The sequence below is a fragment of the Cucumis melo genome, chromosome 5 (assembly GCF_025177605.1).
Source record: "Cucumis melo cultivar AY chromosome 5, USDA_Cmelo_AY_1.0, whole genome shotgun sequence".
Taxonomy (NCBI): Eukaryota; Viridiplantae; Streptophyta; class Magnoliopsida; order Cucurbitales; family Cucurbitaceae; genus Cucumis; species Cucumis melo.
This window is the reverse complement of record NC_066861.1, coordinates 28,905,404-28,917,682: the sequence shown is the minus strand read 5'-3', so window position 1 is coordinate 28,917,682 and position 12,279 is coordinate 28,905,404. Positions and strand designations below refer to the sequence as shown.

General features: G+C 35.6%; 3 protein-coding genes across 4 annotated transcripts; 2 read left to right on the top strand and 1 right to left on the bottom strand.

Annotated features, from left to right (window-relative positions):
* Window positions 1-361: 361 nt before the first annotated feature.
* LOC103497043 (temperature-induced lipocalin-1-like) lies at window positions 362-2,382 on the top strand. 2 transcript variants are annotated; one of them, XM_008459112.3, is made up of 3 exons: window positions 451-1,065; window positions 1,336-1,526; window positions 2,034-2,382. In XM_008459112.3, exons 1-2 carry the CDS (start codon window positions 694-696, stop codon window positions 1,519-1,521), a joined length of 558 nt encoding a protein of 185 aa, XP_008457334.1. In that variant the 5' UTR covers window positions 451-693; the 3' UTR covers window positions 1,522-1,526; window positions 2,034-2,382. The 2 variants fall into 2 exon arrangements, with proteins under 2 accessions (XP_008457325.2, XP_008457334.1); XM_008459103.3 differs by lacking the exon at window positions 2,034-2,382 and having other exon boundaries at window positions 362-1,065; window positions 1,336-1,744.
* A 427-nt stretch (window positions 2,383-2,809) lies between these two features.
* On the bottom strand, window positions 2,810-4,486 carry LOC103497032 (protein ALP1-like). Its single transcript, XM_008459092.3, has one exon. It carries the CDS (start codon window positions 4,442-4,444, stop codon window positions 3,104-3,106), a length of 1,341 nt encoding a protein of 446 aa, XP_008457314.1. The 5' UTR covers window positions 4,445-4,486; the 3' UTR covers window positions 2,810-3,103.
* A 1,275-nt stretch (window positions 4,487-5,761) lies between these two features.
* On the top strand, window positions 5,762-10,856 carry LOC103497022 (uncharacterized). Its single transcript, XM_008459081.3, has 11 exons — window positions 5,762-6,320; window positions 6,918-7,040; window positions 7,124-7,220; window positions 7,663-7,698; window positions 8,104-8,291; window positions 8,373-8,475; window positions 8,695-8,876; window positions 8,965-9,042; window positions 9,730-9,832; window positions 9,924-10,017; window positions 10,187-10,856. The coding sequence occupies exons 1-11, from the start codon at window positions 6,019-6,021 to the stop codon at window positions 10,549-10,551; spliced, it is 1,671 nt and encodes a 556-aa protein (XP_008457303.2). The 5' UTR covers window positions 5,762-6,018; the 3' UTR covers window positions 10,552-10,856.
* The last annotated feature ends 1,423 nt before the right edge of the window (window positions 10,857-12,279 follow it).

Here is a 12,279-nt window from a genome sequence, read left to right as displayed (position 1 = left end):
AATAGATTAAATTCAAAATAAAATAATTTTATGTTAGGCGATTATTTATTAAGATAATTACTCTAAACTAAGTTCATTTTAGTCACGAATAGTTGTTCGTATAAAAGATAAACAATAATCTTCTACTTTAATAAAACGTAAATATATTTTCAAACTTTAGAATAGAAAGGTTTGGTTAAAAAAAAAGCTTTTGAAAAGATAACAATAAACATCATTATAAATTAAATTAAAAATTTATTAAAAATATAAAAAACTAAAATTAAATTAAAAAAAATCATAAATATTGAGAACCAACCAACTTAAGAAGTATAGAAATAAGAATGGTATTATAACCCATAAGTAGAGTCTATACTAAACTCACAATTTAAGCCCCTAAAAGAGAGAAATACCTGTTTTTAGTCAATTATCTCTCTCGTTAAGTATAGAATTGATGCCCCCATGGCCCATTTCCCACATTTACCTTGTTTGGCAAGCAAGAAGAAAAAAAAAGCAAAATTTCCCTCAACTAGGCCCCTGCTGATTTCTAGACCACAAAAAACCCTCTTCCCCACAACCATAATATCTCTCCACGTCTCCCCTTTTCCCAAGGCCACATCTTTTTCTTCAACAAACCCAAAATTTTCAAATCAAATCACCACCGACTCCCTCAGGAAAAACACACTGAGATCAATTTCAGAAGCTCATCATTCAACAATGGCGAAGAAAGAGATGGATGTTATGAAGGGTGTTGATCTTAAGAGGTATATGGGTCGGTGGTATGAAATAGCCTCATTTCCTTCTAGGTTTCAGCCCAAAAATGGAGCTAATACCCGAGCGACCTACACCCTGAGAGATGAGAGGACGGTGAATGTTCTAAATGAGACATGGGTTGATGGTAAGAGGGGTTTCATTGAAGGCACTGCTGTTAAAGATAATCCTGATAGTGATGAAGCCAAGCTTAAAGTTAAATTCTATGTTCCTCCATTCCTGCCTATCATTCCTGTTGTTGGTGATTACTGGGTTTTGTATCTTGATCATGATTATCACCATGCTTTGATTGGCCAGCCTAGCAGAAACTATCTATGGGTATGACATTGATTTTCTTCTTTGGCAGTTCGTTTTACTACTGGGTGACTGGTGAGATCAGAAAAGTGATGTCAATTACCGTTTAGTTAGCAATTGATTTTCTATGGGTATGACATTGATTTTCTTTCGAGGAGTTTTTAAATGTTCGTGAACTGTTGCAGGTTTAATGTTGTGGGTGGGAGATTAGAACCTTTAAACAAACCAAGGGGGTGTTGAGTTATGATAATGGGAGGATTCTGGATTGTGATTTCATGGTGTTTGTTTTGACAGATATTGTGCAGGCAGAATCATTTGGATGAGGAGATATATAATCAATTGGTGGAGAAAGCTAAGGAACAGGGTTATGATGTGAGCAAGCTTCGTAGGACAACACATACTGATCCTCCACCAGAAGGAGATGAAGGTCCCAAAGATACTAAAGGAGTATGGTGGATCAAATCAATCTTTGGAAAATGATCAAGGTTTGAAGAAGAGTTTAATTGAATTTTGTAACTTTGAATTCAATGGTTTTGGTAAATTTCCCCACTTTGGTTTGTATCCAGTGAAGATTTTGTGCTTGGTTTTGTCGAATGGTTGAAACGAATCCTTTGTGCTGTTCGTATAGAGTCTTCCAGATATTGTATTTACTGAATAATTTATGATGAAGCTGGGGTTGTGACCTCTCCACATTTAACTTTTAGACTGCCTGATTCTGAAGTTTCATAATCCTGTAAAAATGAAATTTGAGGAGAGATGCAATTTATTTACTCAAAATTTAACCTGTGGCTGAGCCTTTCTGTGCAAAACAAAACTCAAACACTTTTCAGTTCACATATCTTGGCAATTCTGAAGAGAGAGAGTAGAGTTTTTCCTAAAAGTATAGGAGTTTTGTTTTTTCCTTTTTTTGGAGCATCTAAAAGTATCTTTATTTTGAAGGGGACTCAATTTTAAATTCTTTCTCTCTCCTAAAAGCTACTTCAAATCTGCAGAAACATTCCAAGTCTCTTTCCTGTGGAAGTGTCACACTCAAGAACCTTATTCAAATTAAGAGAAGCAAAGAAGAGATGCAAGGGTTGAGAGATAAGAAGGTATATAAAGAGTCTCCAGTTTGGGTACTCTTTAATTTGGCAAACAATGTGAGAGCTTCATACAAGAACGGGCAAAAGCAACCCACGAATTAACATGTGGATACATCTTTCTCGGCCTTATGACTAAGATCAGGTTTAGAATATGTCCTTATCAGTGTAATAGTACGTTGGTAAATGTCCTGAGTTCAGCATGGCTCTTATCCATGGCCTCAGGTTTTAAGCACATACAAAATTAAAAAAGTTCAATCAACTGTGATATTTGCAGAAAAGCCAAATGCGGTGTTAAAGGAAAAGGTGTTTTTGAACACAACTTAAAAGACACCTTTTTTAAAATAATAAGAATAATAATAAGGACTCTAAAGAAGAGTCAGTAACGGACCGTTTCATCTTAAAATAATTCAGGCACTTACAAATAATTTTGGGATTTTCAAAAGCACTTTTGGTTATGTAAACGATTCAAAATTAGGACTTGGAGTGGACCAAGTCCTACCTTCCATTCTGAAAGCCCTCTCTACTTCTTTTGTGCTTTTTGTATAAGCATGACCATCCATAGTTATTTCACTTCAACTGAAATTCAAGGTCGAGATATAGTAGAACAATTCCAAAAAATGGGGTTCAAATTAATTTATTAAGATGATTTGATTCAAAAGGCAATTCCTACTCACTTGATAGAATAATTATAATGTCAAAATCATTGCATTCAGAGGGACCCAAATCATGAACTAGATTTTTTTAAACTTACATACTGAGTGAATGATTTCAAGTCACTTTCATGTTCGATAAGTGTAAACATCCCTTCTCTAACAATAAGAAGTATAAAATCACTAGGAAACTAATGGCTGACAAAAAAATAGATCTACTTCTAGAGAATCAGGGTTTACAATCTGCAGTTTTAACAAAATGTTCTAAAGGATCAGGGAGGAATATATACAGCTGATGAAAGATTAAAATTACCAAGGTGTTCAAAGCAATCATCTTCTGTAGCTCAGGCTACTCAAGTGCAAGGCAAGGGCATCTCTGATATCCTTTCCTCTACCATCTCCTATCTCACCATCAAAAGGAGGAAACTTCTGCTCCTCACTTGAGCAACTTGCTCCTTCTTCTTGATCTTGCTCTTCATCTAGTTTCTCACTGCATTTAATCAGGAAATTCTGCAGCAGACATCCAGTCAATATAATAAATGGGAAAAAATCTCTACATCCTTCCTTCCATGGTTTTGACAAGAGCTTCCACCGAGCTCGGAGTCTGCAAAATGCTGTGTTAACCAACGCCATTGCACGGCCATGTGTGGAATTGAATGCTCTCTCACGAAAGCCAGAGCTATCTTCTTCATTCAATTCTATATAAGGTGTCAAAAGCCATGGAAAAAGGGGGAAGCAAGAATCACCGATCAAGTATTGGGGAATGGGTTTTTCATCGTCAAGATTATAAACAGGACCTTTGAGTAATTCACTAGATTTCTCGATTTCTTCATATAGTTTGCTCTGCCGCAAGATTGTTGCAGGTTTCATGGAGCTCGGCCAACCTGCAGAGACATCCAGAAACCTCCCTTCAGCATCGACTAATGCTTGAACCAGAAGCGATCCATTTTTCAGCTCACCTTCAAACCCAAATCTTCTTAGACCTAAAACCCCACAACAATTCGGAAGCGAAATCCACCCAAATCCCACAACAATTCGATCAATGTCAGACCGTAACTCAAGCAAATGCCCCAATTTCTCATTAATAGCTTTACAAACAGCATAAAACGACCGACAAGCATCAGCAGAATCGATCCCAAACCGTCTCCCGACCGCCTTATAGCTCGCGCCATGCGCCAATCGGAAAAGCGCAGCAGCCAAAGCACAATCGGGAGGAACTGAAGAGGATGAGGGACTTTGAATCGGAGAAAGAAGACGAAGGAGGAGGGAGAAAGAGGATTTCGACATACGGAAAGAAAGATTCCATCTCGGATCGCAATCGACGTCCGATGTCGCGGAGAGGAAGCGTTGGAACCAGCATTGGCGCGGTGGAGGTAGCGGCGAAGGTAGGGAAAGTTTGGGGAGACGAGGAGAAAGAGCGTGAAGAGAAGATGAAGTGGAACAGAGGAGGGATTCAAGGGCGAGGGTTTGAGAGGGAAGAAGGTGGAGATCGTTGAGAGAGAGAAAGGAGCGAGCAGAAGAAATGGTGGTTTCGATGAGGGTTATCAGTTGATGGTTAAGATGGTTCTCTTGGTCGAGTTTCTTGGCCTTGCTTCTAGTAATAGCCGCGGCCGCGTTCATGGCGGAGCTTCTGGTGGTTCTCTTGTCGCCGGCGAGTCCTCTGGTGGCCATGGCCAACACACTATGAACTCTCTTTGAATGCTATCATTGTCTTTGAGAACAAATAGAAGTTTTTTATTTTTATTTTTCTAAATTATTAAAAAATAATTATAAGATAATAAATTTCAATTATATTTTTCTAATTTTCTAAATTGCAAAAGTATCGAATTTAAGAGTGGATAACATTTAATAATATGACTATTGTTCGATATATCTAATTATTTGTCATATTTATAAAATGTAAAAAAATGTGCTCTGTTTTTTTCTTAATCTTTTTACGAAAATTGTGATTTGAAACGCTTTTACCAACATTTCAATATTTGAAATACTAATAATAAATATGATCGGAATGAGAAGGTTTTTGTAATATAGCAATGGTCAAATTGAGAAGGAGCCAAGAAACTCTCTAGAGGATTATTCAAAGTTCAAATGATACCATAATAAATTGGACTTAGTTCAACTTTACTTAGGATATTCCCAAAACTAACCATTTTTTGTTGTTATATTTATAAAATTTGTGAAACTGTTTCTTTTTTTCTACTTTAGACAAGATCGACTATCGAAATTGTTTTAGAATATTAAAATTCTTCAACTTGTAAATTGTTTTAAGTTCTCCAATGTGTGGGTAGACATTAGATCGAGATTCTTTCCTTTTTAAATTCCGGTCGGATGTCTATCCACATGTTGGAAAATTCAAAACAATTGATAATTAGAAATTTTTAACATTTAAGATTTGATCGAAAGAACAATTTTACGAGTTAAAAGAATGCTATTTTTAAAAATATATACACAAAAAATGTGTTTTTGCCAAATTCCTAAGTCCTACGTTATACATCGTGACAAAGACTTAATTGTTAATTTCCTTATTCTTTTGGAATTCAATTTAGAAAAGTAGGATTTTCTTTATTCTTTTTAATCGAATACTTTACTTTAAAATTAATAAAATAACTATTAGACAAGAAAAGATAAGAATATGTTCGTTTGTTTTCAAGCAATTATCCTATGAATGTTAAAATTAAATGAGCAATAAAATAGTATAAAAAATTAAATTAAAAATTTATCGAAAGTAACATTGAACAAGGGGATAGGTGCACGTATAAACAATAATATTTTAAAAAATAATAAATATAACAAAATCTATCGGTTATCATTGATAGACTATATTGTAAATATTCGTCTAACGTTACTAAATTACAAGAGTTTATTTGCGGTATGTCTCTCCCTGCTAAACTTTGATTAGATTTTCGAGATTTACTATTATTTACTATTTACACAATTTTTTTTAAATTAAAACAAAAAGTTGTGATCTTTAAGGTGGATAGGCTATGCTCCAAGGCCCAAGCCGAAGACGCAAACTCGCGTCAACAAACTTGAAAGCAGAGAAATTTGATCCAAATTGTACCGAAATTCCAAGACTTGACCAACAAGGAAACCTCCTCGTACCTTTTTAATCCTCCTTCCATTAATTCCAATCATACCCACCTCGATTTTCTCCATCTTCTCTCATCTGAACGATTAAAAGACCACTCAGTGACTTTCCCACCTTCCCTTTTTAGAGTCCCAATTTCTATTTTGGTTCAGTTTTCATGGCCAAACTGAAGATTTCAGGTCCATGGACTGGTGTGTTGGATGTAGAACTCGATAATTGGACTGTCCGCATGTTGAGGGAAGAAATTGCAAGACGATCGAACTGTAGTGTTGAGTCGATCAATTTAATTTCTGGTGGTAGAATCTTGAAAGATGGCGATGGAAGCGAGAAGCTGGTTCATTTGGGTCTTAAGAACAACTCTAGGATTCTTGCTAGACGGGTTTCAACTGAAGAGGGCAAGGCACTCAAGAATGAATTGATGGCTGAGGAAGAGCGCTCTACCAGGCTTGCTCGAGTCAAGTGATTCTTTGACTTTTTTATTTCCGTAATTATAATTAAGTTTGTATCTTCTCTTATAACGATGTTTGTTAGGATTATGTGCATTGTCATTGCTGTGTTCATGAGTTTCAACTGGGTTTGCTTTGTATGCTTGTGTTTCAATAGATTTTGCTATTTTGGGGAGCTTGGTTTTATAGACTGATGATTCCATGAAAAGATTGGTAAAAAATTATTTAGAGTTTTTGGGATAAATGGGCTTGGTTTTCACTGTCCTTGAAGTAATAGTGGAAATAGGATTTTAAAACCACAATGAAAGTTGGATTTTGGAAAGATGCTTTAGTTCTTCTATGGTTATATGATGAGGCTTTAACAGATGATTGCGGAAGCAAAGCATCTAGTTCAGGAATGAAAAGCAAAATTTATTTGTAAGATGCCATGTGGCATAATGAAGCAAATGACAGTCAACTTTTGGAGAGTGCTTTTCCCCCACGGGAGGGTCATGAGTTATTTTGAAGATTTTAAAGACATTTCCTTTTGTATTGCTGATGTCGATGTTGAAACGTTTGTTTCACGTCGTTTGGTATCTATCTGATTTTCTGGCATCTTCTGAACTTACAGGGCTGCTGCCACTGCTCTAGCTGAGAGGCATGCTAATGGTTTTCTCCCAGTTGAAGATTTCAATATAGAACTTGAGGATCAAAGTGGTCAGAAAGTTAATTTTGGGTCTGAAACTGACCAAAAGTAAGTATTAAATCATTTTCAACATGTGAATTCATGTTTCCTCATGTCAAATGTTATAAATATATTTGTTGTACATTCAACAGGGCAATCATGATGGGCCTTATGCTTCATGCAAATGCAAAGCAGCTGATACGAAAGGGAAATTACAAAGATGCATTAGAAGTACTCGTCATGGGAGAGGTCTGAGCTTGGTTGATCATGTTAATTAATCTTCGATATTAGCTTCTAAAATTTTAGCTGTTTTCCCCCTTTTAAGAAATAGACAAGATCGAAATGATTTTAGATAAACTTGAAGATTAAACCATTTATCAAGGACGATAAACACCTTCCTCAAAAGGAAAGGATAAAATAAATACATCACTCTAGTATGGTTGATCTGCCCTATGGTGACAACTGAGTTTGAAGTGCTGTGTTTTGATGATCTTTATTGGCCAGTGGTTCCAAATTCTAATATCTATGACTGTTCAATTCTACTTTTGCTTTCTCTACCTTTGAATTGAAGGTGGTAAAAGAATGCACTGTTTATGGTTTGATTATTTCAAGTCGTTGTGCCAGATACTGATATCAGCATACTTTTATTTATATGAGAGAATACTAATCAATGTGGATTATGTTCTTGTAGGAGGCTTTCACTCTATGCAATCCGAAACTTATTGAGGTGAATGACTCTTCCTTCATCATTAGTTCCTCCCCTCCACCACCAAGACTAATTGCTAAATTTATTTATACTTGTAAAAGAAAGAGAAATCTAAGTTTCTCAAACTATAAACTATTCATTTATAACATTGCAACTGAAGGTAGTATCAGATCTTTTAAATATTATTAGGGCTGGTTTGGGTTATGATTTGAGGCATTGGATTGAGACTACATGTAAATACAAAAAAAATTATTGATTCACCTCATCTTCTGTATGTGACCAATGGCGGTGTTTCCATCACGGTTGTATCAATGTAGTTCTTATCTTTTTAAAAAACTAAAATAAAATTGATGTGGTTTTTAATGTTCTTTAACTCATAATATTTGTATAGCTTGCTGACTAAGTATGAGCCTTCTTCTCTGTCAGTTTGTTGACAACGTCTCAATACTTCAAATAGACATGGTTTGGTGCTATTTCATGCTAAAAGACATCAAGTGGCTCTCAGATGCCGGACTACGCCTTGCAAAGGCTAGAGAAGGAATTGAACGTGCCCATGGGAAGGACTCTTCCCGTGTTCGAATGCTTCAAGCTGGTTGCCATCCTGAGCTTGCCTTGTAAGTCCATTGCATGTTATTCCCAACAGTTTGAGGGATGGTTTTCAGAAACAAGCTAATTACGTTTTTTCATAATGTTAGACATTTGAGACTAGAGCTGCTGGAGGGGGTGGCTGCATATCACAGCTGTAAGTTTGATAAGGCTCGGGAAGCAATCAACTCAGCACGAGCAAAATATTTTCAGGTTAGCTTATCATTTTACAGAATTGGGAGGATCAAGCTTGAGCATTTTATAGAATTAAACGGTATACTAGCGGAGATATCAGGCCTACTATATGTTGAGCAACTTGGTTTGATAAAATGTCACTACAGTTGTAATCATAGCTAGAGTTCCATGTTGAGCTTTAAAGATGGACTTTTTGTATTTCTATGCAACTTAATACATTCTGCCTTGAAATTTCAGCTACAAGTGTCAGATGAAGCATTATCACATGTTATGGATATGGGATTTAAAGAAAAAGAAGCAAAGAGAGCACTGCGCATGTGCCATCAAGATGTATGTAAGGCTGTTGATTTTCTTTTTGAGGAAAGGACAAAGAGAGAGAGAAAACGGGAAGAGGATATTCGACGCCAGGAAGAAATCATGTATGTGTTCTGAGCAAAACTAGCTTTTATTTTCTTCCAGTAGTTTATGAGCTGTCTATAATATTGATAACCTGAACAAAATTATCAGGGAGCAAAAACTATATGGAATGACGCCCTCCAAGAAAGCTGTCAATCTTCAGATATTGGAAAAACTGACATCTATAGGGTAAGTGGACTAACCAATGTTGTTCTTTTCTTCCAAAATGTCAGAAGAGAAACATGTCAATGAACGATAACTTTGTTTTTGTATGTGGCAACTAATGTGAAATGGTTGTGGAATTACTTCTCATCAAGACCTTTCATGAATGGTTGCATCAGAAACATAGTGTAATATGGATCCCGATGATCAAATTTGGACTAAATTTTAGTCTTACAAGGCTCCTTAACTTGTCATTTGGTACCTATAATGGGATCACGATCTAACTTTCTTAGAAATCTGTTAGGAGCTGAAAGTGGACCGAGTTCAGACTAAACTGAACTGTCTTCTAAGGGAGTGGGCAAGGTTGTCTCAAGCAAGTATACTTTAGAATAATGCAAATCTTGGTCTATCCATGATATGTGACAAATATCAGGCTTTTCTGGGTGGGAACCTAACCTGGAAAACTTCAGAACTCTTGATATTCGTTGATATATTTTACAGCTCACTTTGGAAGTTTAATAATGCTTTCAGCTAATCACCTTTCAAATTGTCTCATTTTATGTTTTGTGTTGATGAGCTCTTCGATTAAATTGTTTGGCAAGCCACAACTTCGTGATTTGTGTCCACTTTTATCAATTAAGTTGCAATTTATATGTGCACGGTTTGAGAATTATTGTAGTCATTATTCAAGCTAAAATTAGCGTGGTTTTTTAGGTATGAGAAGGAATTAGCTGCCGAGGCCCTGAGAAGAAATGAGAATGACATACAGAAAGCATTGGATGATTTGATAAGCCCAGAATCTAACTCTGTTATACAGGTGTCTTGGATTTTAACTTTTATCCAGTGTGGGTTGGTCTTTTCGTTTAAACTTTTACCTTGCTAAATTCGTGCCATTCTCAATTCTGCAGAATGCTATTGAGTCGAGGAAAAGGAAACGACAACGTAAAAGAGTAGATGGTGCAGTTGATGAGCTGGTTCGCATGGGTTTTGATAAAACAAGAGGTATCTGTGTATGATGATCAAACCAATATAGGGTGCTTATTATAAATCCACAAACCCTTTATAGGACTGATGTATCTAAGTACAACAACAAACTTGTTGATCTTATATTATTACATATTAAGAAACTTTGATCAAACAAGTAATGCTATAAAATCGTTACTGTGTGCAGCCGAGGCAGCTTTTGAGGCTGGTGGCTCCTTAGAGCAAGCACTGATTATATTATCAGAACCTGGGACGAACATTGCGGTCCATGGGCAACCTGACTCGGTCAATGCAGTCTTGGCTTCTGAGGGTGCAAGTTCCTCCCTTTCAAACATTGCAGAAAACCAAGAAATGTTGGACACCTTGGATGATGAGGGAGGGCCTTCTATTGGTGAAGAAGACCGAGACTCGGTGATGGAAGATGAACTCGCTAGAGAACTCAATGGCGCTACTGCCGTATCGGATTACGACATGGATGTAACAAAAGAAGGAGAAGCCATAACAGAGTATTTGGGTTTATTGGACTCGATGATGAATTCTGAGAATGCTTAAATAACATATTAACAAGGTTTTTATGGTGTAAATAATATTGCTTTTGAATTCTAAAGAGGTATAAGAATAACTCGACAATCGGAATAATCCAAACTACCCAACACGTATTATAAGTGTTGGGTTGGGTTATTTTAAAGTTTAGGTTGAGTTAGTCTTTTTTTCTTTCTTTTTTTCGGGTTGGGTTGGGTCTTGGGTTGAGGTTTGAAAAATTCGTTTCAACCCAACTCATCTCGAATTAATAATATTATGTATATTTATATTAAATTTTATAATATGATGCTTGGAATATGTTTTTTATTTTTGAAGTTTGGTTTATATTTGACCCTCTTAAGTAATATTGATGTTTCAAAACTTTTTGTTAAGTATTATGTGGGAATTCATGAATACCATGTTATAATGTTTTTGAAGTTTGACAAAATATTAGAAATGGAAAAAAAAATTATACAATCCGATTTGGGTTGAGAATGTTTTTTGCTGTAGCAACAACACTTTCAAGAAGAATAGGAGTTAGTAACGTTTGAGCACTTTGATGGAAGTATGGAGTCCATTGACCGTCAATAAGTTGCTTTTCTTCCTTTTGAGCATATTCTTGGAGCGACTTGTCTACTTTCATAGCTACTACTTTTTTCTCCTTTGCATAGAAATCAGGAGATAGAAGTAGCAAATTTGAATCATATATCTTTTAGTTGCTAATACAGTTGTGCATCAATTGACTTACTACTATAGTTCAAATACTTTCAATCTCATGTTATAGTGGAGTTTTTTTCTTTTTACAGTGGAGTTTTTTTCTTTTTATGAAAGACTACTTATAATCAAATTTTTTTAAGATTGTCTAAGATTAATTATTTCTTGTCATGTGTCATTACTCACTCCAATTTGAATGAAGACTTTTCTTCTTCACCATAACCTCAATAATCCAAAAACCTTCATTTGACTTGACTTTAGTCCTACTTAGAGATGAGCATGATAGACCGAAAAACTAAGCCAACCCAACTGACAACATTTTATTTTTTTAAAAGGTTTAAGCTCTGAACCGATTGGTTTGTACTCCATTATTTGAATCAATTTGAACATTTACTAAACCAACTTTAGTTTATTCAATAAAAGTCTGGTCATAAGATCGACTTCAACCAGCCGATACTCACCCCTAATCCTATCCTCCTAGATGAGAGAGAGACAAAAAGAGAAAAATGATCAAACCACGTTTTGACAATTCATGCATTTTTCCCTCTTCTAAAAAAATCAAGAGTTTTCTTTTAGTACAATAGGGGCAGGAAGATTCAAACTACATGCCCCTTGATCATTAAGATATCTATTTGTTGAGCTATGTTTGCCAAGGGATAAAAAATAAGAATTGAAATGGATGATTTTTCCATAACAAAAGAAATAAAAATTTCCTTCTAATAATTAGGCAGTTGTTAGCCCCCTTACTTCACAAAGAAGATATGGCCAAGTAGTGCAATTTTTTTGTATTATACACACAAAATCATTACATCATATCTAAAATAAAATCAATTGACCAAGATATTTTCAAAATGCCAAAGGTTGTGCCTACATATGGAAGAGCGTCTACAATATAGCTTGGAATCTGAATTACCAGAATGGAAGTCTCGCGGAAATTATGTTCACTTCACATACAAGCAGCTAATTCCATGATCTTCAAAGAAGTTCCACATTGCCTTCCATTCTTTTACAAACCATGTGTGCCTATGCCTGTATAAAGAACAG

What these genes read in the sequence shown, in the direction of transcription:
- LOC103497043 (XM_008459103.3), top strand. Translation starts at nt 439, where the DNA reads ATGGCCCATTTCCCACATTTACCTTGTTTGGCAAGCAAGAAGAAAAAA. An exon ending in CTAGCAGAAACTATCTATGG is followed by an intron (nt 1,066 to 1,335) that starts GTATGACATTGA and finishes TTGTTTTGACAG; the next exon opens with ATATTGTGCAGGCAGAATCA.
- LOC103497032 (XM_008459092.3), bottom strand. Translation starts at nt 4,444, where the DNA reads ATGGCCACCAGAGGACTCGCCGGCGACAAGAGAACCACCAGAAGCTCC.
- LOC103497022 (XM_008459081.3), top strand. Translation starts at nt 6,019, where the DNA reads ATGGCCAAACTGAAGATTTCAGGTCCATGGACTGGTGTGTTGGATGTA. An exon ending in GAAAAACTGACATCTATAGG is followed by an intron (nt 9,043 to 9,729) that starts GTAAGTGGACTA and finishes GTGGTTTTTTAG; the next exon opens with GTATGAGAAGGAATTAGCTG. An exon ending in GGGTTTTGATAAAACAAGAG is followed by an intron (nt 10,018 to 10,186) that starts GTATCTGTGTAT and finishes TACTGTGTGCAG; the next exon opens with CCGAGGCAGCTTTTGAGGCT.